The sequence below is a fragment of the Dermacentor variabilis genome, chromosome 4 (assembly GCF_050947875.1).
Source record: "Dermacentor variabilis isolate Ectoservices chromosome 4, ASM5094787v1, whole genome shotgun sequence".
NCBI classification, from domain to species: Eukaryota; Metazoa; Arthropoda; class Arachnida; order Ixodida; family Ixodidae; genus Dermacentor; species Dermacentor variabilis.
The window spans coordinates 86,405,773-86,433,080 of NC_134571.1; the positions used below are offsets into that span (position 1 = coordinate 86,405,773).

Genomic DNA, 27,308 nt, shown 5'->3' on the forward strand with positions numbered 1-27,308 from the left:
CTTCTAGACGGTGGGCTCCTGTGGGTACCTATCAATGTAGTCACCTGTGTAGAATCTACAGCCTTGAAAGGATAGGCCAGCAATAGCATAGGCCACCACAGAGAAAAACTGGTTCCCACAACATAACATACCCTGTTTACAAGGGATACATTAAACCCAAATGCGGATAAGAAGAAAGTTTGTTTGCATTTCAACATAAAATGAAGGCAGTCGGGCTGACAAAATTGTATTTTCCTACTTGGGGCCCATGTGTGTGAGACTCAAACAAGGTAGCAGTAGCATTAGCAGAGCTTGACTGCTGAAAATGCCATTGAAGTTGCATGTGAGATACTATCTGTAAGCTTTTTGGATTATGAAGTGTGTAGCCCCTTCAGTCATATATTTCTGTTCAACTGTGACATCCTTTTCTATTGCGAGGCTTTGGCTGGCCAGAAGACATTGAGTCTTGGTAAAGAAAAAAACTGTTTAATAATGAAATGGTAACTGAGAGTGGTGGTCAAATATTCGAAACATTAAATACACAGAACATCTGTGGCAGTATGCCCCACTATGGAGAAGCGCAACTGGCAGCAAAGACAATCACTTAGACTATAAAACAAACTTTCTAAGGTAGAGGGGTAATCTAACATACTATGTTGATTTGACATTTGCTTTCAGTATCTCTTTGAGGGCAGCCTTGTTCTTACAACTATTCTCTTTGTTTTCACATTATTTCATGAATTTAGTGCCATTTACGGACAGCGTCCACTGCACCTTCTGATTTGAGGGCAGATGCGATGGCTGCAATTAAATTTTGTTTCTCTTGGATCTCGCACTCCAAAAGATGTTGTGGTTAGGGGTGCATAAGATGCACTGCAGGGTAGGCAAGTGTAGTCCTCTCTGCACTTTTCAGCATAACTGAACCAGCCCACTTGCTTCCATTGCCTCTATTAATCGCTGCATGGAACTGGCAGAGAGAGAGCCCTTGTGAGGATCAAATTCAGAGTGCAGTCCTGAAAACTAACTTTACAGGATTGGTTGCAGCTGGCCATGAGAGAAGAATGGCGAGAAGTGTTGGGGTACTAGCTTTCCTCATGAGTACAATGTCTTCGCTGGTGTCTGGCATGTATGTGCATGCTGTCAATCACTCTTGCAGTTTTTCTGCATATGCAAAAGCTGTAGGATTGCGCATTTGATAAAACATCATTTTTTTTTTCGGTATTATTGTTCTGCAAATATAATTGGTGAAAATGTGAAAATGCAGCTTTGTAGTGACAGTTATGGGGGTCTTAGGGTTTCACAGTTACATTCATTCTTTTCTTACCTTTGAAAGAATACTGACACAATTTAGATAGCTGTTGACTTCATAATTATGGTCTGAAGCCTCAATACCTGGGGAGTGCAACAAATAATTAAGTACATCACCTTGTACTTGTACTTAAAAACAGTTTGATGTGCATTTAACGATGCGTATGGCTTTGGGCATGGAGCTCGGGGCAGTATATTTCATGGAAACAGACAGTGGTGCTCAGTCGAATTACAGACCGCCCATGCACATGCCAATCAGCTTGGTGCATCGGTTAAAGGTTACGCAGTGACCATATCACTGCTAAAGCTGGCTGCGGACCACCATATTGGCCTTTCTGTCCTTCTTCACTTTATGCTTTTGCTCACGGGTAAGGCCTCATTTTCTACCATCGCTTCTGAATTGCAGTGGTACTCTTCCTTTCATCTTCCTGTCCTTCTTGGTGCCATTGAGTCCTTAACGGACTCGGCTTTAAGCAGAATGGTCCCCATTAGTGTGTGTTTACACAAGACTACCATGTTGAGTTCCTGTTATGTACATAGTCACCATCTTCATGTCCAAAGGCATGCTGCGCTTGGTGCATCCTTTAAACTGGTCGCATTAAAAGGTGATGTAATTATTTGTTATGCATTGAGCAATTGAGACTCCATTGTTTAATTACTGATTTAACAGCTATCCATTAAAGAAGGAGAAATGAGGCAAAAAGAAAAGTTTTCCATCAGTACTTCTGTAATATTATTGTTTGGTAATGAGTTGTCAAAAGCTGGTAACTAAGAGAAATATAATGTGTTGCAACATTAGTGCTAGATGCATGATGACACAGTGGTGGCCAAAAGATTGAAAAATTGCGCAAGTCGGTGCTGGTTCAGGATAGTGGGCAGAGCAAGCCACTAAGACGGAACAAACGAGAATTCAAACAGGATGAGTGCTGAAATTCAACTAAACTTTAGTAATAGATGGAAAATGCTTTGTTAAATACAGACATTCGTATTTGTATTTAAACAAATGTTTCCTGTCAATAAATCTTTGTTGAAATTCAGTACTTGTCCCACTTGAATTCTTTCTTCCTCTGTCCTCATGATTTACACTACTTGTTATCATGAATGGTTTTGTTTTCATTTAAAGGGACACTAAAGGCCAATACTAAGTCAACGTGGACTGTTTAAATACCTTTAAATACCATCTCATAAACCTCGCAACACTTGTTTCATGCCAAGAAAAGACTTAGTTTACAGGAAAGTTGCATCTGAAGGGTCCAAATGCCTTCTTCGAAGTTCAAATCTCCCGCGGAGTGGTGATGTTGCATACGCCATCACCACCCTTTGCTCTCTGTCGCCGATGAGTAAAACGGCGCCCGACAGATGGTGGTACCGAGTCAAGACAGAGTGGTGGATTCACCACTGCAGCTGCTTTTTGGTCAAGTGGCGTGGACCGTTGGGGCATCCCGCGACATCGCATGAACGTTCAATTCTCTGCTACTTGCAGTTTGTGTGAGTTTCGCGAGCCAGCAAAACCAGCGCAGCACTACGCGATCAGGAAAGTGCTGAAACACGAAAGCATGGGCGGCGCAGAGTCAAGCGCAAACGAAACCTTTGGACCGCGCGCATCATTGTCAACAGCAATTTCAATGAGTTCTTTTTTCTAAAAATGAAATAGAACTGGACAAGTAGCATTTTATTTCATCTTATAATACAATAAGAGGATGTTTCTTGCAACGAGTAGTTGAGCACTAGTTACAGAATTTAACTGAGGAGTGCTTTCGTCATCGGGCAAGTGCTTGAATGTCCCGGGGGAGTCTCTGATAATGCCCTGCATTTGCCTTAATTTCTCTATTATTAAGGCTCTGTTCGCAATAATATTGACGCCTTAGAGATTCTCAAGCACTAATCTATCACTTCAGCTTGACTTAGTATTTGCCTTTAGTGTCCCTTTAACTTTTTAGAACACTTACCTTTAGTGTTAAATTGGTTGGTTGAAATTGGTCAAGGCCACCTTTCGTGCGTCTGTGAAGAGAATTATCTGTGTCACAAATGCTGCTCCATATTTCGCTTGTGTGGCTTTCATTTGGTTTCTTGTAAAGAAAAAGAAAACAAAAATGAATGAAATTGTATCTATGTAATGGTGGATCATGTTACAGCATTCATCAGGCTTTTCTGCCGACCACACTGGAATATTAGTGAGATATGTATAACAGGGGTATATACACTTTGATACCTATAGGGGGACATGTTAAAGGGACCCTCAAATGATTTTGACAATATGTGCACAAACATACTGAATCGTTAGTGTAGCTCCTTCTGATTATTAAGTGACACACTTAAAGGGGACCTGAACCACCCCTCGGGCTTGGTGAAAAAACACAGACCGTGCATATCATGCGCTGCTGTCAACATCTCAGCCAAATTTTGCAGTTGTGGGCTGCACACGGATCTCTCAAGTGGAGCGCAATGTCGGCTTTCTCTCAAACGCTGTCTTTTTAACAGAAGCCTGCTCCTCACTCTTTTCTGGATGCATTATTTCGTAATGTAGCAGATTCCCATATGCAGTTGCTATTGGCCAATAGCTAACATAAATAAAGAAGGGTGTATGAATCAACGTGCTTCTTCCTACGGTTACTATGTATATTTATTGACTCAGTTTAATAACCAAGCTGAAGGAAATGAAGATCTGCTTTTAAATTTTGATAATAATTACGTACTTCCGGAGCAAGCCGGCTATCGTCTGCTCACGCACGGCCACCTACATAGGAAATAAACTTTGGCCACCCTGCTTGTCAGTGTCGTAGCTGTCGGGTCTCGCTAATTTCAACCAGTTTTGACCATCTATTAGCCTATAACCACACGAAACATAAGATTAGACCACATGCATGCTTTCCAGCATGCACTCACTCCTGACCGCTCTTCGTTAGATGCCTTGGCAGACTTCGCTTCGTAGTGATCGAGCTGTTGATAGTGTTTCAAAATGCGCAAGTTGGATATGGCTGCTATCCGTCGGCCAAGCTTGTGCAAGACAAAGTCGCTGTGCACCACGTAGCACAGCCAGACAGGAGCATATAAGCATCAGCATGCACTCGAGCCCCGCCATGCACAAAGCAAACAATGCAGTTGCATGTAGCGGTGGTCTGCAACGTAGTGTAGATGCAGCGACCGCTGCATCCTGTGGCCGCTGCAGGATGCGGCGGCGAGTCCCCTGAACGAGCACACTGTAGCTTGCTGAGGACAACCGTGTTTGGCACGTCGAGGCACCAAAATCGGAAATAGTGGCACCTGTGTGAACATCCAAAACCAAATTTGAACTGTGCGCCACAGTGACGTTCAGTAGGCGGAGCGTCGTGGGCACACCCTGCTTCGCCATAGCCTTGGCAGTGCAAATCATTGAAGAAGCAATGGAAGCACTGCAAACATTATGTTTGATTGCCAATAACTCTATTTGAGAACTTTTTGTGGCAAAGTATTTCTGAAGTAGTCTAATTTAACTTCAAATGTATGTCTCAACTTCAATAAGAAGTGATTCAGGGCCCCTTTAATCTTGTTGATTATCATGAGAACTCTGTAGAGAGCTCTAGCATAGCTTCTGGCATCCTCCGGCTTTGCCAGTAGATGCTCATTTTCGTTTTGCCATGTACTGTTCAGATGCCCTTAAAATGCACTTTGCTTAATGAGGATTGCATGTGCCAGTATGTTGTGTGCAGCCATATCTTTAGGCGCTACGAGCTTGGGATTTTAGGTGCCACATATTGGTGCCTGTGTATTTAAGGCACCAAGTGGGTGCTCTGCCAGATATCTATTGTGCCACTTATAATGCAGCTGACTTCATCTGCGACCTATGAAGTGTTCTTGTAATTCAATTTCCAGGAAACTATGAAGGGTGTTTACATTACTTGTGGTGTTTATCGGCATATTTCTTTTACACTACTACACACATTTCCGTGACTGTAGGCAGCTCCGCATTGGTCTTCCGGGTAGTTGCCCTTAGCAACCAGTGCAAAAGTCATTTGCTCTTCGCGCTGACAGCACTGATGAGCCGCTAACTTTTCAACTCGTCTCGGCGTGATTTCGAGATCGCACCTCACTTATGATAACGGACTGGTGTTTGTTAAAAAGAAAAACGTCGTTGTCAAGCTTGGTGCATCATAGTTTTGAGATCGACTCTCGCCTGTGATCATGGGCCGGCGATCATTCAAGAAGGAACGCAAGACTGCGCATCAATTTGGTGCTCGTAAGTCGCAGCCACTGATCACTAAAAAAAAAGTTTGCTCCGGCGACTTCTGTAAGCAGTGACAGATGTGCAGCACAAAGCATACTTGCAGCGGAGCACCTCAAGCACAGATGGAACATCATCCGCATGCATAGATGAAACTGTTCAGGTGCCCCTGGAGCAGTGTCTTGTGCCAGCAGAAACATCCGTTCATCATGCTGCGTAAGTTGCAGACATCGCGGATGCTCAGCCTAGTACTTTGTGAGAGGATGTGACACTGCCTACAAGCACCACCGGTAGCACAATTCAGGCCTGATTATAGCCTCGTTTCGTGTCTCTGGAAGCGTCTCGCAAACGCACCGTGACAGTTCAAGAGTCGCTAAGTGCAGTGATTGGGTGAGGGAACAAACGGGAGTTAATGACATCTTAGTTGAAATCAAGAAAAAGAAATGGGCATGGGCAGGACATGTAATGAGGAGGAAAGATAACCGATGGTCATTAAGGGTTACGGACTGGATCCCAAGGGAAGGGAAGCGTAGCAGGGGGCGACAGAAAGTCAGGTGGGCGGATGAGATTAAGAAGTTTGCAGGGACGGCATGGCCACAATTAGTACATGACCGGGGTTGTTGGAGAAGTATGGGAGAGGCCTTTGCCCTGCAGTGGGCGTAACCAGGCTGATGATGATGATGATGATGATGAAGTGCAGTGTCTGTGACGGAGTGCAAAGTGACGCTGATGGGCCATGGTGAGAGTCTCATGGAAACTCGGGCCGAAGGTGAATTTTTCCTTGTGCAGTGCGCGGCCCTACATGGTTTGCTTGGCAGTGCTCTGTGCCAGCTGTGCAGATAGCCGGGACTAAAGGTCAAGCATGAAACTAAGCATGGTTTGACTGTGAAGATGGTGCTAATCTGCACTGCTTGCAGTGCGCATGCGGATAATGCGTGGTCGTCATTGCGAATGCAAAATAGCAGGGCTTTTGAAGTAAATGTTTGGGCAATGCAAGCTATTAAAACTATCGGAAAAAGGTGCAACCGCACTCATTGACTTTTGGTCTGTGATGAATGTCTCACACAGGATTACATCACAAAACCTTTCAAAAGCACCTCAAAGGAGAATTTCGGCCTGCTGGCGAAGTAACAGTGGCACATGTTCTTTCCGAAGCTGTCACAGCCATTCGCAAAGTGTACAGTCAAATGGAGCGAACGCCCACAAATAATGTGACAGGTGTCTATGTTGGGACGTGGATGACACGTGGCCACGTATCCCACATCGGAGTGGGCACTGTCATAGAATTCTACACAGGATTGGTGCTCGACTGCATTGTGTTGTCAAACCACTGTCATGGGTGCAGTGGCGTAGCAACAGGGGGGGCCGGGGCGCCGTGGGCCCCGGGTGCAAGGGGCCAGTGAGGGGGGGGGGGGGTGTCAGATACGTCTGAAGACACCCCTCTTTCCGCCGGCTACTTCTGGGGAGGGGGGTGACAGAAGACCTATGGGCCCCGGGTGCCAGACGACCTAGCTACGCCACTGCATGGGTGTACGCTAGGCCCCAGAGAAGGAGATGATGGATACAGTGATTGGAAGAAGGCACATGTTTGCCAGAAAAACACTGAAGCACGGTGATAACACGAGAGTAATATGGCTCGAGGCGGTGCGACATGCACAACGTCGGTGGAATTTGGGGCAGATGAGGCACTGGTACTGACTGGGGTGGTTTTGTAGGTAACTGGAGTCATGGCCCGCAGCACGCGATATGGGCCTGTGTACTGAGACGGGAGTTTTTCTGACGGGCCAACGTGACCACAGGAGTACCAGAGATCCAGGCGAAAAGTGGAAGTCTCTGTGTTGGCGATCGTACAAGCGTCGTTGCTTGTCTTGAGAGGTCAGAAGGCAAGCACAGGCAATTTCGCGTGCTTGGGCTGCCCTGGTGATGGCGTCAAGTGCATACTTGCTGGTCTCTGCTGCGGCGGATGGAAGGGATGCATCCAGTGGCAATGTGGGTTCTCAGCCGAACAGCAGAAAGAACGGGGAATAACCGGCAGTGTCGTGACGTGAAGAATTGCATGCAAAAGTTACATAAGGTAGGGTAAGGTCCCAATCAATATGGTCGGACGAGACATACTTTGCAAGCATGTCTGTTAGGGTACGATTCAGACGCTCAGTGAGACCATTAGTCTGTGGATGGTAAGACGTAGTCAGCTTGTGCTTGGTGAAGCAGGACTGCAGGATGTTGGCTATGACTTGAGAAAGAAATGTCTGACCATGGTCTGTGAGCAGTTGGTGTGGAGCACTATGCTGCAGAATCATGTCGTGTAAAATAAAAACGGCGACATCTGTGGCGCAGCTTGTTGGAAGCGCTTTGGTGATGGCGTAGCGCGTGGTGTAATCTGTCACCACAGTGATCACTTGTTGCCAGACGTGGATAGCGGGAAAGGGCCAAGCAAGTCCAAGTCAACGCGAAAGAATTGCTCTGAAGGAATGTTGAGCGGTTGAAGGCACCCGGCAGGGAGCACCGATGGTGTTTTTCGGCACTGGCATTTTTCGCACGCCGCAGCCTCTTTCCAGACGGAGTGGGCGAGGCCTGGCCAAAAAAAGGGTCGGCAGATCCGGTCGTAGATGCAGGAGACACCAAGGTGACCTGCCGTTGGTAAATCGTGAGGTTCTTGGAGAACATCTGACCAGACGTGCTTAGGAATGACAAGGAGTAGGGCAGGACTGTCGGGGCGTACATTGTGGCAGTATAATACACCATCAAGGAGAACAAACAGGTGAAAGGACGCATCAGAAGGCGAATATTCCAAGCCATCAATGATGGCGTGCAAAGTGGCATCACGGATCACGGCGTTGCTCATAGGCAGCATGTAACAGCTGAGAAACAGAGAAAACGCAAGCATCGGCATCGGGGTCAGGGTCGCCGGGTGGCTCATCCACTGGATAGCGTGATAAACAGGCAGCGTTTTGATGTAATCAGCCCGACTTGTACACTACTGTATAGGAATATTCTTGCAGCCGCAGAGCCCAGCGACCAAGCCGGCCGGTAGGATCCTTGAGTGAGGAAAGACAGCAGAGTGCGTGGTGGTCCGTGATTACAGAGAAATGCATGCTATACAAGTACGGGTGGAATTTGGAAACTGCCCAGATGAGAGCCAGGCATTCACGCTCTGTAATCGAATAGTTGCGCTCCACTGCTGTGAGGAGGTGGCTAGCGTATGCGATAACGCGATCTTGACCCTGTTGGCGCTGGGCTAAGACGGCTCCACTGCCGTGACCACTGGCATCAGTACGCACCTCTGTAGAAGAGGACAGGTCAAAGTGGGCCAGTGGAGGTGGCATGGTGAGAATGTTGGTGAGGAGGGTAAACGCGGCAGCTTGAGCGGGGCCCCATATAAACGGCACTTCCTTCTTCAGAAGATCGGTAAGAGATCGGGCAATCACTGCAAAGTCTTTAACGAAGCATTGGAAGTAGGAGCAGAGTCCTACAAAACTTTGGACGTCTTTGACAGACTGAGGTACAGGAAAAGACGTGGCAGCACAAATTTTCTCCGGGTCTGGTTGAATACCGGAAGCGTCGACGGGGTGGCCCAGTGCTGTAATCTGCCAACGACCGAAGTGACACTTCAACGAATTTAGTTGGAGCCCAGCCTCGCGAAAGACTTGAAGAACAGCTGATAAGTGCTCAAATGTAGGCGAAAATATGAGAACGTCGTCTAGGTAGCAGAGGCAAGTTGGCTGTTTGAACCTTTGAAGCAAAGAGTCCATCATACATTTTAATGTGGCTGGGGCATTGCATAGACCGAATGGCATAACTTTGAATTAATATAGATCATCAGGAGTGACGAACGTGGTTTTCTCTTGATCTTTTTCATCCACAGAAATCTGCCAATAACCAGACTGCAGGTCTATTGATGAAAAGTGTTAGGCACCGTGGAGACAATCGAGGGCGTCATCAATGCAAGGCAAGGAGCAGGAGTCTTTCTTTTTAATGCGGTTTAGATGATGATAATCTGCGCAGAAACACCATGTGTAATCTTTCTTTTTAACAATCTCCATGGGCGACGCCCAAGGGCTCGACGAAGGCTCAACAATGCCTTTGGCAAGCATCTTGTTCACTTCATATTGAATAGCCTTACGCTCTTAATCAGAAACTCGATATGGCCGGCGATAAATAGGACTGGCATCACCAGTATTTATATGATACTTAACAATTGAAGTCTGACCCAATTGGTGATTGCTGAGGTCGAATATGTTGTGGTAGGAAACCAAAAGGCGACACAGAGCTGCTGCTTGTTCAGGCAATAGGTCAGCAGCAATCATAGGACGAAATGTTGCGTCAGGGCAAATAGCATCCTGTGGATATGGTGGAGAACCTGAGCAGACGACTACGGAAAACGTGACGTGGTAATCTCCGACAGCACGGAGAGTTACAACCGATATGCCTTTGGGTAGAACTTCTTTTGTCGGGCCAAAATTAACGACAGGGAGACATGTCCGGTTATCGGCGACGGTAACGACGGAGTGGGGCACAGTGATATTGTGCATCACAAGGACATGAGGAACGGGTGTGATGACATAATCACCATTGGGCACAGGAAAAGATTATAGCAAATTGATGAAAGTTAAGGCTTTAGGCGACAGGCGGAGGAAGTCGGTTGTACTAAAGTTGTTTGGCAATTCGGCAAGAATATGCGCAAGTAGACAAAGTTCGAGGCAAAGGGTACTGACAGACTAGTCGATCAAAGCAGAATGCGCCTTAAGAAAGTTGAGTCCGAGGATTAGGTCATGGCGAAAATTGGTCAGCACTGTAAAAAGAACAGGAATGTGGCGGCCGGCGATACTTATACAGGAAGTACACATACCAGTGACGTCGACAGTGCTGCCATCGGCCACGTGTACGGCTCAAGTAGTAGGAGGCGTGAGAACTTTCCTCAGTCGACTACTGAGGTTACAACTCGTTATGGACACCTGGGCTCCGGTATCTATTAACGCCATCAAAGGGACACTGTCGACGTGAACGTCAAGTAAGTTCTGGTTTGTTGGAGGCGTTGATGGAGGATTTCGACATGGCGAAGATAATGAAGCACTACCTCCAGGAGCTGCATGGTTTAGTTTTCCATCCAGGATAGTTGAATAATTGGTCGGCGACGAATAGCGGCGTCGACTGACGGCGCTGAGGTGACAGCGAGCGAGCAGGATGACTGACATCGACGCATACATCAGAGGTAGGAGGCATACAGCAAGGCAAGTAACGGCGCGGGTCGGCATATGGGCCAGGAGACGGGGAAAAGGAGCTTGAATACGACGACGTCCAGGAGGCGCGGCAGTGGCGAGCGATGTGGCCAGTGCGGAAGCAACTTGGCAGGGTTGTGGTATCTGGAAGAGAAATACAGATTGCCGTGAGGCGAAGCAGTGGGCACCGGTCGGGCGTCAAGTCGGGAGACAGAGCAGGCAGCAGGAAAACCTTGGTTTGCAAATTCTTGCCTTACAACTGCCTGAATGAGAGAGATCGCCGGGGCTGGTTGGTCAATGGTGGGTTCAAGTGGGCGTAAATGGAACAGTGCAGGACTTGTAGCCTTGAGTTCACGGCGAACAATATGTGACGTGCTCATTTAAGGGTGGTGAAGCGGTAAGGTCAACGCAAGACAACATCGCAGCCGTGTTAGGGAGCCGGGAGAACTGTGGAATAACGCAGCGGCTTTCGGCAAGCTCAAAGCGGCAGCATTCCTTGACAGTGACGTCGATGGTGGACACATTGTTGAGGACCAACAAGATAAAGGCATCGTCCGCGATCCCTTTGAGTACGTGGCCGACTTTGTCAACTTCGGCCATTTTCTCGTCGACTTTCCGGCAAAGAGCGAGCACATCTTGTATGTATGAGAAATACAATTCAGTAGAAGACTGAACTTGGGTAGGAAGCTCTTTTCTAGCAGCCAGCTGCCGACCGGTAGGATTTCCAAAGAGGTCGTCAAACTTGTCCTTGAAAGCATCCCAGCTAGAGATCTCATCCTCGTGTGTCCAGAACCAGATATAAGGAGTTCCGCCCAAGTAGAATGGGACATTAGTTAGCATAATGGTAGGGTCCCAGCGGTTGTTTTGGCTAACACGCTCATACAGGTTAAGCCAGTCCTCAATGTTGACATTATCTTGGCCAGGGAATATGCCAGGATTGTGGGGATTGGTAACGGTAATATACATACGAACCTGACATAACATGTCAGGCTCGCGGGAGTAGAAGGAGATGAGGTGTCGTCACCGGGAGCCATGGCGGAAAGCAGGACGGTGTAGCACGGGGAAAGCAGGATGGGGAAGCAGGACGGGGAAAGGCACCCTCCACCAATATGCTACGCGAACAAGGGATTAAGACTGGAGACTATTTACAAAGTACATTTACAAAAGGTAACTCCAGCGCTTGCCAGTTCAGCTGACAGCTCGAGAGCCAGAGAGCGTCCGTCATCTTCGTCAGGGCACCCACGTACATTGGCCACAAGAAACACGCAATAAGCATGTATTAATATATTTGGCTGTGCATATAGTATTTAACAAACTTTTTACTTCATTTTGTAAACTCTGCAGTCCCTCCATGAGGTTCAATAAATAATTTTTCTAGGAAGAAGTTTTCGTGGTATGGTTTTGAAATTTTTATGAAAGCATCATAGAGCCAGTCTTAGTCTCTGTGCCAATTTTTATCAACATCCACCAAGAAACAAGAAAGTTGGTACTGAAAGCCACGTTCCCCCTTAAGCGCCCAATTACTGGGTCATTGTGACACTTATTTGACAGTCTGGTCACTGTGTTACATAATGACTAATTGCATACAGTTCATGTGAGTGTCCTTTGTATCCTTACTCTGTGGTCCAGAAGCACCATAGTAATAACTTGATCTCGTTCATGTTTGACAGCCCCTGTAAAGTTTGTGATAACATAATGATTGTACTGAAGGAGTTGACTTGGGTTGGATGTGGGTGAATGCACTACACGCTGTTTTTGAGACACACATGCCAGTCGCTGGTGTGTTTTAGTGGATCTTTGAACCTTCTGCCTCTAAAAATTTCATGACTGCACATTGTTCTTTCTTGTTGTTGACAATCCTGACACTATATTGAAGAACACTGAACACAAATTGAGCCCAACACATCTGGCACCATGCAGCAGACGTTTCTTGTTTAGTTTAACGTACTTACCAAATCGTTGACTTTCTGTTTCAGCTTGTAGGAGCAAAAATGTGGGTATCTAACGGATACCCCTTGTATACCTGTGTCAATAAAACTGGCAGCGTGCTTTTTGTAAAGTGAGAGGGAAGTCGGCTGAGGCAATGCAGGTGATTAATATATCATCCCGCTGAATAGCTTGAGACTTGAGAGACGAAAGTGTGTTCAATTGTGTATTTCGAGCAAGCCTAGGTTGCAAAAACAGAGTAAAAAAGTTGGCAGGCAATCTGCATTTTATATCCAAACTGCTCGTTTAGAACGTCACATATAGCACCCAGATGTGTGACGACACAAATTATGGTGGGGTGATTACTGGAAAAAGGTAATCTTTTATTTTTATTGGAATCGTGGTCATAATGGCCACATCTTAATTAGAGCAGAATGCAGAAACTCTCATACACCACAGACCAAGACCAAGCATGAGATTTAAAAACAAAAAAATTTATCAAAGTGAAACCTTAAGTACCTACTAGTATTGAAATCCAAATTGTGCTCTTCTCTATATGACTGTCACACTGTAGGTATGAATTTGAAACTGAATAAGAAAACTTCAAGGAAGCTTAGCTCTAGTAATTTTCATGCTTCAAAAGCTTTTACAGTTGGCTCTACTGGCAGTCTGCTGTATGTTAAACAACCACAGATGGCCGAAATTATTTTGGTGCCTTTCCTTGCCTTTCCTCCTGCTCATGACACTGTTTTTTTACTCAAACACCACACGCTTTGTAATTTGCAGAGGGATTTAAGATGCAACTGAGGAAATAATATAATGGGCATGATCCATGATGGCAAGCTGTTCAGAAATTTGGAGAGCAATATTGTGCCAGTTACTTATAGCAGTTACCTTATAGTACAGGAATATTAGTATAAAGTACCTTAAGATTGGAGCTTTAGGCTATGCTTTCTAGGGAATTCACTGCATCTAAACAAGTGATGAAAATTTCAGCAACTCTAATAAAGCATTTCTTTTACTTTCTGAATGAACTTGACACTAAAAACTTAATTTGCAACCTTTCGTCACAAAGCTAGGAAATGTGATTTCCTTTAATAGATAAGCACATAGCATAATTAAAGAAAACTTTAATAGTATTGCCATGTACATGAACATTCTATTGCATCTTGCAAGATATGTTCAAACTGTGGAAAATTGCAAGCAATAATATTCTTTGCTTATGACACTTCAGTTATTATAACATTCAGAAATTTTATCTTTGTACATTGCTGACATGTTATCCTGCATGGAAATATACATAAAGTCACTACTCCAGCTGTTACAATATTGTGTGTGGTATGGGGCCTTATATGTTAAGGTTTAAAGGTTCGAGCCATTAGCAATGATTTCTCTTTGTGCTGAAGTCTAATTTAAGTCTCAGGTGGTCCAGATAGGATACATATTGGTGAAAATGTTTTATGGCTTTTTGTATCCTGCAGACCAAGTTGCATGTGTGCTCGGTGTGAAATGCCAAATGATGTCTTCCATTGCTCTCGAATGGCTGATGCTGCCGGCACCAGCCTAAAATACATTTTTGCTCAGCGTGAGTATTCTATATTCTAGCCAGCGCACACAACTCTTTTTAGTGAGCATGGGCAGAGAAATAAGGCAAATGTTAAACTTCTCTGCTACCACAAGGATGGTTCAAGATTGTTGATGGATGTGAGACATAACACTTCAAATTATGATCCACACACAAAAGATTGTCCCCTGTCCCCCGTGTGCCAGATCAAATGCCATACATGTACCTAAAATGTGATTTCTGATAGGTGTCGGTTGTCAGAAGCAGCTTTTAATCACAGAATGCCTTAGTGTGGTTTACACCTTTGTAGCATGAAGGTACAGAATGTAGCTTCTCTGTAGTTTGATGGGAAAGCCATCAGCAGTACTTAGAACAAGTGCCAATACCAGCTTGCTAACAGCATGATGAGGCTGTTGTAAGTGGTCACAGTTGCAAGGTTTTAGTAGCTAGTGTAAACCAAAAAGTTTACACTGTTTTGGAAAGTGAGGCTTTAAAATGTGTTTTCTTTCTTTTAATTAAAAAGGTGGCATTTGGCAAGAGAATTAGTAGGTCTTTATAGGCACTATAAGAGCAATGTAAAGCATATAATTGGCACCATAGCTGTGCTTGTACATAAAAGGCAAGGGGCCAGTACAGTGGGAGAACAAAGTATTTGGTTTAAATGCAGTCACTAGTGTTGTGTCAGGCAGTCTTCCCTTGTAATTGCTTCTGATTACACATGTACAACATTGCTGGAAGTATTACTATATAAACAGTTACAAATTAGCTTTGGCGGCATTGTTGGCACTTACTGAATGCAGATCGGAGGTAGTCATGTGTTCTCCTTTTAAAATTTTCGAGAAGCAAGTTTGGGACTAAACAAACTCTGCTAAAAGCTTTCCCGTTTTTTTTTTTTTTTTGCATTACAGGCTACTTTGTTCTTATTAGTTGCATTTACACTGAAGCAATTTTAACCTCACAACCTTTCACATGTGACATCACCACCTAGAAACCAGTGTGATAGTACCTTGGTTTTCTCTGCATAGATGTGCCCCCAAAACATGCTGTGTGAAATATCTCTTTCAAGATGCTTCATCAGGATGCTGACTTACCTTGTCTTTTGGACATTCTGTTCTATTGGTGTTAAACTGCTGCTGTACATAAATTATGTAAGCATAGCTTTCTTCTGTGGTTCCTTTATGAATATGTCTGCTTTGAATACAGACTGAGACTGTATGCAGAAGTTTGCATGTTGTAAGGCTTTCACCAAGAGTTGCTGTAATTGCTAGTTTTTCAACAAAAGACCCTTGGTATTTTTAGGCGCGGGCATTGACGCTCCAGCAGTTGAAGGACCCGGAAATATCGCTGCTTATTGCAAAAAAGTTGGCAAGAGTCCATGTATTGCAAGCCCCCTTGGTCAAGGAGCCCACCTGGCTTTTCAACAACATGAACAGGTATTGTCCTCACTTTCGCACTCTTTAGCCATCTGTGGCATTTGCAACAAAAAACACCATGCGTCATCATCATCTGTGGGCCTCACTGCTGCTGCTGCTCGCATTTAGTTGTTGGTCAAGATCTTTATATACATGAGACATTAGAACGATACCAAATGTGGCCATACGACTAGCAACAGATATTGATGGCAACAGACAAGTGCACCTCCTTTAAGACAAAACGTATGCCTGAGCAGCATACCTTGTCCTATTGTGTGGAAAGCACATGAATGGGAGGCACATAAGCCCAGAGTATGTGTTGCACAAACCAACATTTCAAGGTGACTGTTACCATAGAGCAAATCAGTTTTGTGGAATCCCGCAAAGTGGAGGAAGCGCCATAAAAGGAAAACCGTTATCCACCTGAATGTAGCACGAAAGATACAAAGAAAACCCATACAGATTTCTCAAAAAGAAAGCTTTGCAGTTGAGGAAAAAATTCACCCTAGTCCAGGATTTGAACCCTTTGTAGCTTCATGCTATATTTGGGTGGATGACAATTTCCCCTTTCGTGTTACTATAAATGTATGCTTTATGTTGGTCTTGGACCTAATTAACAGTCACTGGGATAAAAAAAGTTGGCTTTCTTCTTTTTTCTATGAGCTATGAATGATTGGAATGCCAAGCCTTTTTCCATATCTTGACTGTGTACAATTACCTGACTCTTGCCTGCCATGATTCATTGCAGCTTTTGTTGCTATCTTTTACAGTTCTTTCGTTTCCTATGTTAGGCGAGCAATTCTGTTCTTCTGTTTAGTGCTTTGTTATTGTAGTTTGCGGATCCTGCTTGTGCGCTTAGGACTTCAGTATGCTGTAAATAAAAAATTCTGACCGAAGCCATTGACCATGACTGTTAAAGTCAGTGATAGCTTTCCAGTTGCCCTGCTGTGCATCTCATGCTGTGTTTCGTATATAGAGAGGCTGCATCCTGGCACTCGCCCTCTTTACCTCCTCTGATTGTGTGTGACATCATCGCCTGTGCCAACTAGCTAGGTGCCTTCCTCTCTCCTCCTCTGTGCGTAGGCTTCGTTTTTCACTGTTTACTCTCCTCCTCCTCACTCTTGTTACCTTCTGCCATGTTAGCAAATCCTGTGTCACTTAGAGTGAGTGCACGTCACCATTCATGTCATTTGCAGGTTGTCATATGGACAGGTTTAGCGACTCTTGCTGTAGAATCCACCTGCAGGCGAGTGCATTTGTTGAACTTGCTTAGCTGCTTCAAAGTGTGTGGCCTCAATAGCAGCGCTTCAAAAATAAATAAAACAGTACTCAATACTGGGTCAGAAAACTAATTCTAAAAGCACCTTTCTGAGATTTCAAATGTTATAAGCGTCCCTGCTTATGGAAACTGTCATTCTTGATTAGCCAGCAAAAGCCATCTTGTTTCTTAGGCGTCGATGCTTCGCCATTCTCGGCACTACCAAACATGCAGTGCATCATTTGGGTGTCAGGTGCAATGGTGTCTCGTCTTTGCTTGTGATGATTAATCATGTTAGTGTTATTTTGCAGCTCGTACATCGGATGAGCATATCATGTGCCAGCTGATCTACCATTTGACAATGCCATCAATTCCAAATTACAATTTCCTTTCCCATCTAGCAATACACTGGCAAAGATACACTCGCTGCGGCAAAGTGCACTTGCTCAAAGTGTCATTAAAAATGTCCATCTGGCTTGGGTGCTGGTGTGCTGTACAGTAACCGTGAAAACCTAGGAAAGTAACTAAAGAAAGCTATTGCTTTAAAAAGTAAATATAAGGGCATTGGGATCACCAGCACTGCAGCTACCATTCTGCTTTGGTGTGTATAGAAAAAAGCACACACCCACTGACACATAATTCATGTTAGCAGAAAAACTTGTAATGTATTTGTTTGCATCTGCTGTGCCAATGTACTGAGGGCAAGTTTCTCACCTGTGGTGCACACACACACATACACATATTTGCAGGTGGCTCAAGTATGCACACTCCATCAAGGTGGACACTGTGCCCATTAAGCAGCAGACTATGGCTGTCAAGCTGCTCATGACTGACCTTGCAGCTGAAGTCAACTGGCTGAAGTGAGTAAAACTGTTTGTTTGTTGCATGCAGGAATGTAGTTGCTGGATTTTCTTGAACGCATGTTGCTGTAAGGTTATCTTTGATGATACTATTTTTGATCAGTCTAATGCATTTCGTTTGAACATCCCTAGTAACTCAGCACTCAAGGCAAAATTTTGAATTTGCTGTTAAGGGTAAAATATGCTTTTTTGTGAAAGCATGCACTTATTTCTTGTGCCCTCTGTTTGATTGCATGCATATATATAATCTGATCGCCAGTCATTGTTTATCGATGATCAATCAGCATATGGTCTATTGCTGTCTGCTGTAAGACGTTATTCTTTATAAAAGCAGGCTTTTCTCCTGTTCAATTTGTGAAAACTTGCTAGGCATTCTGAAAAAGGGTGATGTTTCTGTTCATTTGTGACAGGTTTTGAGGATCTAGTTGTGCGTGCATTTACATTTGCAAGCTTCTTGAATGTGTGGGATCAACATTTCTTTGCAAACATACTCGGCCAAACAAACATTGCTTGAAAGCCGAATGCAATAGTGCATATATATATATATATATATATATATATATATATATATATATACATATACATATATATATATATATATATATATATATATATATTCACATGCTTGTCACTGCTTTGTTATTCGGATAGTTTATTTCTGTATGTTGACTTTTTGTGTGATGTTCAACTGCAGGGAGTTCTTGGGAAAGATCGAGTCTCCGATTATGTTTTGCCACAATGACCTTCAGGAAGGTAAGCCTGCAAATTGTGCTACTGTGGTTACCTTGGTTCAGATGTCATCTAAAATTGCTGCACTAAGGATGTACTCCAAATAACCTTCAGAAGGGAATAATGCTTGCTGTCACTCCTGTGCACTGTGTTCGCACCAGTACAAGGAAGAGTGGGGCAGAGATATTACACGGGACAAACGAGAGAACAAAGTGCATCAGTAGGTTAGTATCTGCACACCCTTATCTACAGCCAGTACAAATGTTTTGCAGGCTACTTTATGCATGATGGAAGCACTCTTGTGGGCCATACCTGTACCTTTAAACTGTACTTAACTGCAGCATTGTTAGCAAATTTTCTATATGCAATAACTCGTTTCTGAGAGTCCGAAAGCTAACCGGTGTGCATATTCTTCTTATAACTTGTTCCACTGATGCAACAGAGTAAGAGCTCTTTTCTGATCTGAGATTTTTGTTTGTCACAGAGGTCAAGGAGTGTTTCCTTTTGTCTATCCTTGGTTCTCTTCTGTAGGAAACATTCTTTTCATGGATGCTCCGGGTCCTAAGGAAGAGAACATGGTGTTTATCGATTACGAGTACTGTGCCTACAACTATAGGTAAGTGTTTTATTGCAGTGTGTGCATTGTTTGTCGTTTTCTGTGCAGCCAAAATGCAGGCATTTACTGGTGCTTCCAACATCCTGTCTTCCTTTTCCTTATGTATATTGGCAGGGGCTTTGACATAGCAAACCACTTTTGCGAATGGATGTACGACTACTCTTACCCTGAGCATCCTTACTTCAAGGCCCAGCCTGGAGACTATCCATCTGTAGCGCATCAGGTATGTGTGTGCACCCTTAACCATGCAGAGTGAGACACTCATTGACCGTGCTTGTAGGTCTGAGTGATAGCTTGGTTAGGTTTGTGCATGGTGCATATCACCAATAGGCATGCTGAAAAATTGATGCATGGAGATAGAATCTTTTGATTTATGTGAATTTATATGAGCACATGTACCATAGCTTATAATTTGTTTAGTTTTTATGAACCGAACTGCTATGCAGTCTAGATTTACGTATTAGTGGATACAGGGCCTTTGTGCTGAAATCTGCCACTTACGAAACTCGTTAGTTGTTGGCAGGCCTTCTGGCATAGATCGAAGCTCTTCACCACCCATGCCATGCGCCGCCTCGGGAATGGCCTGGCCTCCTTGTCGATGGTTCTGCACAATTACCTGGTATTGGGCCCTCTGATAATCATGAGTGGCTAAATTTACTGCAGCTGTCATTATCAGCACATTTGTCATAGCTTTTTTGAAGTTCTTGTAGCTGCCAAAAACTCCAAGCTAGAACAGTGGTAGCTGAGGATATGCTTAAAAGCAGTTTGTGACATGTACATGCTGAACTATCTCTGTGCAAGTTCATTTGCACAGGACTTTGCAATCTTTTTCTTTATCTTTGGGACTGTCATGCCTCCTTTACGTGAACTCTAACACTGTTTGGGGGACACGTTAGTTGAGCAGCTGGCAGTGGTTTCACTGTGTTCCCATTGCCATCGATACAGGTTCTGCAGTGCGATGCAGCACATACAAAGGAAATAGACGAAACATGCAAAGAAATACTAGACAAGACGTCTAAACAATAGCACACATCTTGTCTGTTTCCTTCGTCTCTCTCTTTTTTGTTTGTGTTAGGTTGCCCTGCCCAGATATTAATGTGCTGCTATCTGTCTTGTTTGACTAAAGAGCTGTCCTTGCTAGTGACAGCTGCAATCAATGGCTGTCGGTTGTATGCTTCCCTTCGTAGTACGGTCAGGTAATGAAGTTTCAGGCCAGGTGTTCCACGCCGTTACCTCATCACAATCACTGCTGTGTTACTGCTTCATTTGAACACATGTAAACAAGCTCACTATTTCACTTGTCTGCTTCCCTTTCAGCGGCTGTTTATTGAGCGATACCTGACCACATACACCAAGTGCCAGGAAATGACGACTGAGCCTAAGCAGCCACCAAACCTTTGCACCGTAGACTATGTGCTCCATGAGGCACGCATCTTTGCGCTGGCGTCTCACCTCTTCTGGACTCTCTGGAGCATTTTCAACGCTCACACGTCGAAGATCAAGTTCGGCTATTGGGTATGCTGCCAACCCAACCATTGCCACATGTTGCAGAAATCATTTTTTTTTTCATTTTTTCTTTCTCTTCATTGTTTTTTGCTTTGGTGAAAGCTGTGCTGCTGTATAATTGTAGTGTTGCTTGTAGTGAAAAAGTAAAAATTGGCACTTAGCAGGGAATGGAGAAGGCATGGTGCTCCATTTTTTTTTCCTTAATGTTTTTTAGTGCATGGTCTTCTAAAGGGGCACTAACATTATATTTTTGACTATTCATTTTTTGAGTTAAATGAAGGTCCTAGAGCTCCAAACCCCTGCAAAAAAATAGTGACGCATCTCAAAGTGCTGTAAATAATTTATTAAAATAGATTTTCTACATGCAGTTTCCGTTTTGCTTCCCAGGAGAATACTGTGTCGTGGTGTCGTGACACAGTATGTGGTCACGTGGGAACAGGACATTGTCATGTGTTGACGCTCACTCTGGCTTGCTCGGTTGCCTCGTGTGCCATGACTCATTGCGAGTGCCAATGTCGTAGTGTGTGAGGCAGCCGCATGAGCCGGAGCTAGTGTCAAAACATTGCAATGTCGTGCTCTCACATACTGTGTTGTGATGTTAAGACACAATATCCTCCTGAAAAATAAACCATAGTTGTCCATAAAATAATTTATTGTAATACATTATTTATAGCATACTAAGGCTTGTCACTATTTTTTCTAGGGTTTAGAGGTCAAGGACTTTCACTTAATGAAAGAAACTGATAGTCAAAATATCATGTCAGTACTCTTTTAACGATTTGTGGCTTCCAAGTGGATCCTCAGCATGTACAGCAGCCTTCAGACTTCACCCAAGCAATGAAGGCACATCTGTAGCGGCTTAACATTAGCAAACACAGGCTGTAAGGAGCAAATGTTGGATGCTTTGGAAGGAATACTCATTAGGCTCGCACATTCAATTTGCCCAAACCAGGAATCTCAGGAACCACCTCTTCACAGAAGGAGCAGACCATACTTTTTGACTTAAAGTTAACCCTTTAGTGATTGTACATATAAATACCCCCAAAAAATGTTATCTACCTGAATGTGCAGGACACATCGAGAATAAGCATAATCAGTGAAAAGAAAATGCTATATTTTGCGAAAACTTTTTCAGCAATAAGGGGGAAAACTGAAAGTGGGCTTCATCCCAAGTAACGTAAGGCTTTGTTTGAAATTTGTACTGACAGTTTCCATCATGCTTTACATCTCGTCTGTCATACTACTGCAGCCGGATATCTTGCATCGGTTAATCTCCTCTGACCCTCTTTTTTCCAACATGTAAACAAAAAGTTGATATAGCTTGCCTGGTTTTGGCACCGGCTAAGCCTCCGTGTCCAAATGTGCCAGAGTTATTAGTTTTGAGTATACTAGGAGGATCTATGTTTGTATTCAAATAGGGATGGCTCATTAGCCTGTTCTAGGGAAAGGGTTAAAGGGAAAGGAAATAAAATGGGTTGCCAGCGCTAGGTCGTGGTCACAGGGCTAGCTAAAGTCTGTGTACCACTCTCCCTGGTGTAAGCGAGGAGGGAGCCAAACACGTAGGGCTGGTTGTGAGCTGTTGGTCGTATTTAGCTCTCGTAGCTCTTGATGTGGCTGTACTGACATGGTTGACTTGTACTGCTGCGTGTGCTCGACAGTCTCAAATTAGATGTGAGGCTGTTGGGTGTCCCTGCATGTAGTAGTTTGGACTGTGTACAAGTGAAATTAAAAAGCATATAGAAATACATTCAACAAAGAGTGCTTTAATTCAATCAAGCCAGGTATTTAATATGTGCTTGAAATGACATTTGGCATGTTTAGGGCTATATTTGTTGTGCTAGGTGTTAGTAGGCAGTGCCTCCTTTTTCTCCTAGTGCACAGAATGAGAAATTTAGCATTTCTGTGTTTCACAGGAGTTCTAAGCTCTGGCATATTGTTGCATGCCCCCATTAAAGCATCACTTCGAAGGTTGAAACTTGCGATGTTGTGTAGTTCTTCGCATCATAGCATGTTTGTGTCTTTGGCTTGTTTTACATGCTGTGGAACTTGAGCTGTCCTTAATTGATTGCAGTGCAGACGAAAGACTGGATTGCACTATAAGCTTGATGACACTTCCTTGATTATTTTCTGGAATAACAGCATACTAATAGGGTGCTTATCATAGTATAACTCTACACCGTTGTTAATTTACATCCACCTAAACAGTGCTGCACTTTCGAGGTGTGCGCTTGGTATGGGTTTATCTGCTATGCACAAGGCTGGCACATAACTGGGACAGTGATGATATAATTGTCCTGCTATGCTAAAACACCCTAATGGTAGCAGTTTGGCTGCCTTTTGGCAGCAGCAAAATATACACATATTGAGGTATGTGCGTTTGTTAAACTTCAAATGAGAGATAATACGGAGCTTCCCGATTGTGCACTCTTCATAAACTTTCACAATATTTTGGGATGCACGTATGTAATAAAAATAACATATATTGTGAGTGCAACACATGCCTGACTTTCAACTTCATCATCTCTACATATATCATCCATTGTACATGTTCATCTGTATATATCATCATCAGCTGCTCAGCTTGATTCTAGTGGTGGCAGCACAACTTTGGCTGGAATAAAGCGGTTCTTTACAAGTGGTGGAAATGCAGGGTATCGATTCCTGTAGCTAACAATATGATTACTAAAAGTGAAAAGGAGATGTTCAGTCCAAGACAGAATGACATGCATTATTCTAGTAGGTTATGAATGGAAAGGAAATATTGGCTCTTCTCTCTGGGATTGCAGGCTACTTGACACGATTGTGGGTTACTTGAACCCCAGCAAGAAAACACCGCAAATCCGTTCCATTTCTGTTCAGGGGCTCATGTTGTTGATTGATTTCTTTTGGCGATACTTTCACTTTTGCCATGGTGTAATGTCTAGTGGGACAATTAATTGTGGTGACGAGCACACTGTCTGCATTGCACTACCTGCTATCCATGTAGGCACTTGGACTGCCCTGCTGCTTAGTTGTCACTGCTGAGACACCCCTTTTTAATCTGTGGCTCTTGTTTTATTATTGTGCAGGAATATGGCCAGGCACGACTTGATGCATTCTTGGCACTGAAGTGTGAACTGCTCCATGGAAACGATACGCCAAAAGTGGCACTTTCCCCCAACCATACATCACAGAGGGTTGTCAACACGTAGGGCATCAACGAGCAGCTGTCTCCTGGATGCCTGCTTTAAGTCCTCTCCTCATTGGTGCATTCAAGGTGTGCGCAATGACTGAGCAACGCCGAAGACTTCCATTGCATCCACCACCTTCACAGTGCAAATCCCAAACCAAGTCTCTTAAGCTTCCTGAACAAGAGAATGGCTGATGTTTCATGTCGTGGCGAGGCATGTTCGATGAGTCTGAACTGCTTTATCATGTGCTGTGTGCGCTTTGCTGGCAAGGCTTTCACCAGGCTAACATGAAAAAGACTTGTCTCGAGTGTCTGGCCATTTCACATCTGTCCTTTCATATTTGGTATGGGTTTGTGTGCTTGTATGAATAGACCAAAGGGACCCGGTACCTCTCTTCCTTTTTTTTTTACGTTTGAAATTTGTGAGAAAAGAGCTTCACTACGGGCACTTTGCTCATGTCCATGTGCCACTGTGAAGACAATGTGTGGTGACGAAACATTTCACCAGTGTCATCCTATTTTTGTGGAAGTGAACTGAACATGTTTCTTCCACAGACAGTGCTGCCATCGTGCAGGGGGAGTGTGACTTCAGCACCAGTTTGGGTGACTGTGCTGTTCGAACACACTCACTCCTGGCTGCAAACTATTTGTACTCGGGAGGCAAGTGTCTTGCTGCCCCTTCTTGTGTCTTAGCTAGGCTCTCCCAGAGCCATCGTTTCATTTCACCGCTTTTCCTCAAGTGTGCTTGGAAGTGGCCTCAGAGAGGTGTTTGTGCATGGAAAAGCACTGGGTGTGCCTTACTAAAAGTGCTGAGTAAAGTTCCCGTGATTGGAGTGTGAAGGAGTCTGTAGGAAAGCTACAAAGGTGAAAGGTGCCACACTTCAACACATTTTTTTTTTTTTTGCCTCTAAAGGAGCTTAAAAAGGTGCCACTACACGCACTGTACATTGCAGTGCTAGTGGAAGCATAATGGGTCCGCACTGTAGTAAAGCTCCTGCCGTCTTTGGGCAAAGGAGCAAAAATGCCTTTAGCGTGCATTATGTGCTGTCTTTATCTGACAATACCTTGCCCGGTGCACGGTGCTCTCTGATGAAAGTGATGCACCTTTTGAGGTGGTGCGGGTGTGAAAAGTGAAAGGGTCATTGCGCTAAGCTCTTAGCACATATGCTATGTACTACATGGTTTAAATTGTGAGGTGCAGCTTGTGACGGGACACCTTGTCACACATGACTTGTATTGTGGTTCTCAACAGCCTTAGGTCATCGCATAAAAATGGGGCTTTATAAATACTGGACCCAAAACTAGCAGGGACCATCTGCCCTGCAAACAAGAAAAGCCCAGGGTGCAAGCCATTTGTTCCCACTATTTATAAAGCTCTATGTGGCTGGAGCACAGTACTACGCTCCATTGACTCTTTGTGCTGCTTGTAGTATTTTCGTGCCTCAACAGTGGCCATCGTGCTAGAGTATGCGTTCCTTTTAACATACAGTGTGGGTTACTTTTCCATCTCTAAGTGTATGTGCATGCAAGTGTTGCTGACAGGACTGGAACAAACGGCACTTGTAGGCGACAAAAGCGGATTTCTGAGCATGTACATTTTTGTCTTGTTATTGCGAGTCGGCTGTACAAGATTGTCGTGCAAGCGTCTTCTACATTGCACAGGGCTGCTGACTCAATAGAATTGAGCATAATGCTTTAAGCAAAAAAGAGACAGCGAGTGTGAGAAGCACCGGATCACTAAAAGAAACAAGAATGGTGCTCTAGTCATTGCATTTTTCTTTTTATGACAGTTTGTCTTTCCCTCCCACCAAAGTTAATGAGCGAAAAAGCTGATTGGGCTTTCCTTTTCCCAATTGGAGGGATGGTTTTGTCCCAGCTGCTCTGACCACTGCCCACATTCCACCGATTGTCGACACTGAAGCCAGAGTTTTATATACGGGGTGCGAGGAGCATGCTCCCAAAGCCCCATCAGATCCACTTGGTGCAAACTGCCACCTTATCATTTGCACAACAGAAGTTGTGTTTGGGCGACCAACAGGAAAAAGAATATCTGGCATGCTTTTGAGGAGTATAGTTAATGTTTTTGCTGCAGAATGGTGAGGGGTGGCATGAGACGTATCATTAAATGCTGAAGTTGCTCGCCATGTGCGAGCAAGGGAGATTAGAACTATTACATGTGCTGCATTTGTTGTTCGAGTACTGATTAGGTGTTCCTTTTCATATTGGACAACCCCATATTGTATAAAGTTACATCTGACAGTTTACAAGACAAAATGAGAACAGTATTTAGGTGGTTTGCATTAGCATCAAATTGCTTGTTTAATGAACAATATTTGATATATGTACTATGCATAGGTTGCTTCTAGTTGAACTGAGTGATGCCACGTGCCCTTGCCGTTTTTTCTTCTTTTTCACATTTAGACACATCTTCACACTTGAAGGAAACCTACTGCCACTTTCAGTGTTATTTTTCAGGTGCAGTGCTTTGGTCTAGCACGTTGTGCTGCTCTTTCTGAGTTCAATGTTCCTGTGTGTTCTCAATGTTTTGGCAGCATTTAATTAGCGGGAGATTTGAGGTTGCAAATAGCTTCAAAGAGTAGCATCCTTCAAGATCCGTGTGTTGCATGTTTTTAAGCATTGCTGTGCAATTTTGTTTCTCCCTTTCCTGCTTACTCAAGTGCAATGTTTTTGTGATTTGTTTATGTACTGCAGCTGATGTGTCACTTCAACAACTAAGAATCCTGTTCACCTGACAGGTGTGGAGTTGTTCATTTAAGACAAAGCCCATAATAGTGCTGGGAAGGACCACTTGCAGGTGGATTTTTTTCCCCCTTCCCTCCTGGAAACTGCAGTTTCTATCTGTGTCACACATTTCTGAGTTTGGTACTACTCATGACCTAGTCTCCCAGACTGAACTATTTTTTAGCTTTTCACACGAGCTCTCTCGATGTACACTGTGATGTGTCTGTAAATAAAGGTGATACTGTGATTTACATTCCTTGTCTCAACGCTTTCCCTGGAGTAACTTCAGTTATTGAACATTGCTGCTGGGTTTCAGAGCTTGTTTGCTTGCCTGCTGGATGAGCTCTACAGGTATATATTCTGTCTTCCTATGCACTGTGGTCAAACTTGCTAAGTGTTGGTGCTATCACTCATGGTATGCGCAAGAACGAGCAAGACTGTTCATGTTTTATCAGTGCAGCAAAGGGTTGATTTGAAGGCGACACCCAGCATTCATCTGGTAGAAAGAAAAAGAGAAGTTGCATGTTTCAGCACTGAAGGATTGAAAGACACTATGTTCAGGACAATGAGCTTAAGTGTGTGACTTGCATGTCCAGGTGACTGCTTTTGCCTACAAGCATTGTCTTTTAAATCAGACAGGAAAAAAAATTGAGAAAAATAAAAAGTTTTCCTTGTCCTGCAACATGCCAGAAAAAAAGTTGACAGTCACTTTAGCATACGCTAAAGAGGATGGAAGGCAAAATCCTGGATGCTCACAAAACGTTCATTAAATTACTTGACATTCACCATTTGAACGTGTTATTACTTCTGGTTATGTGG

The 27,308-nt window shown here is 44.0% G+C and overlaps 1 protein-coding gene across 8 annotated transcripts in view; it reads left to right on the forward strand.

The window, feature by feature from the left end:
• The window catches only part of LOC142579479 (choline/ethanolamine kinase), a 145,773-nt gene extending 119,033 nt beyond the window's left edge, over positions 1 to 26,740 (forward strand). For all 8 annotated transcript variants that reach the window (XM_075689711.1, XM_075689716.1, XM_075689708.1 and 5 more), the window contains 7 exons: positions 15,497 to 15,630; positions 17,617 to 17,727; positions 18,422 to 18,480; positions 18,988 to 19,072; positions 19,187 to 19,295; positions 20,390 to 20,587; positions 23,647 to 26,740. In XM_075689711.1, coding sequence (XP_075545826.1) covers positions 15,497 to 15,630; positions 17,617 to 17,727; positions 18,422 to 18,480; positions 18,988 to 19,072; positions 19,187 to 19,295; positions 20,390 to 20,587; positions 23,647 to 23,769 — 819 coding nt within the window. In that variant the 3' untranslated portion in view covers positions 23,770 to 26,740. The remainder of the gene's footprint in view (positions 1 to 15,496; positions 15,631 to 17,616; positions 17,728 to 18,421; positions 18,481 to 18,987; positions 19,073 to 19,186; positions 19,296 to 20,389; positions 20,588 to 23,646) is intronic.
• Positions 26,741 to 27,308: the final 568 nt, after the last annotated feature.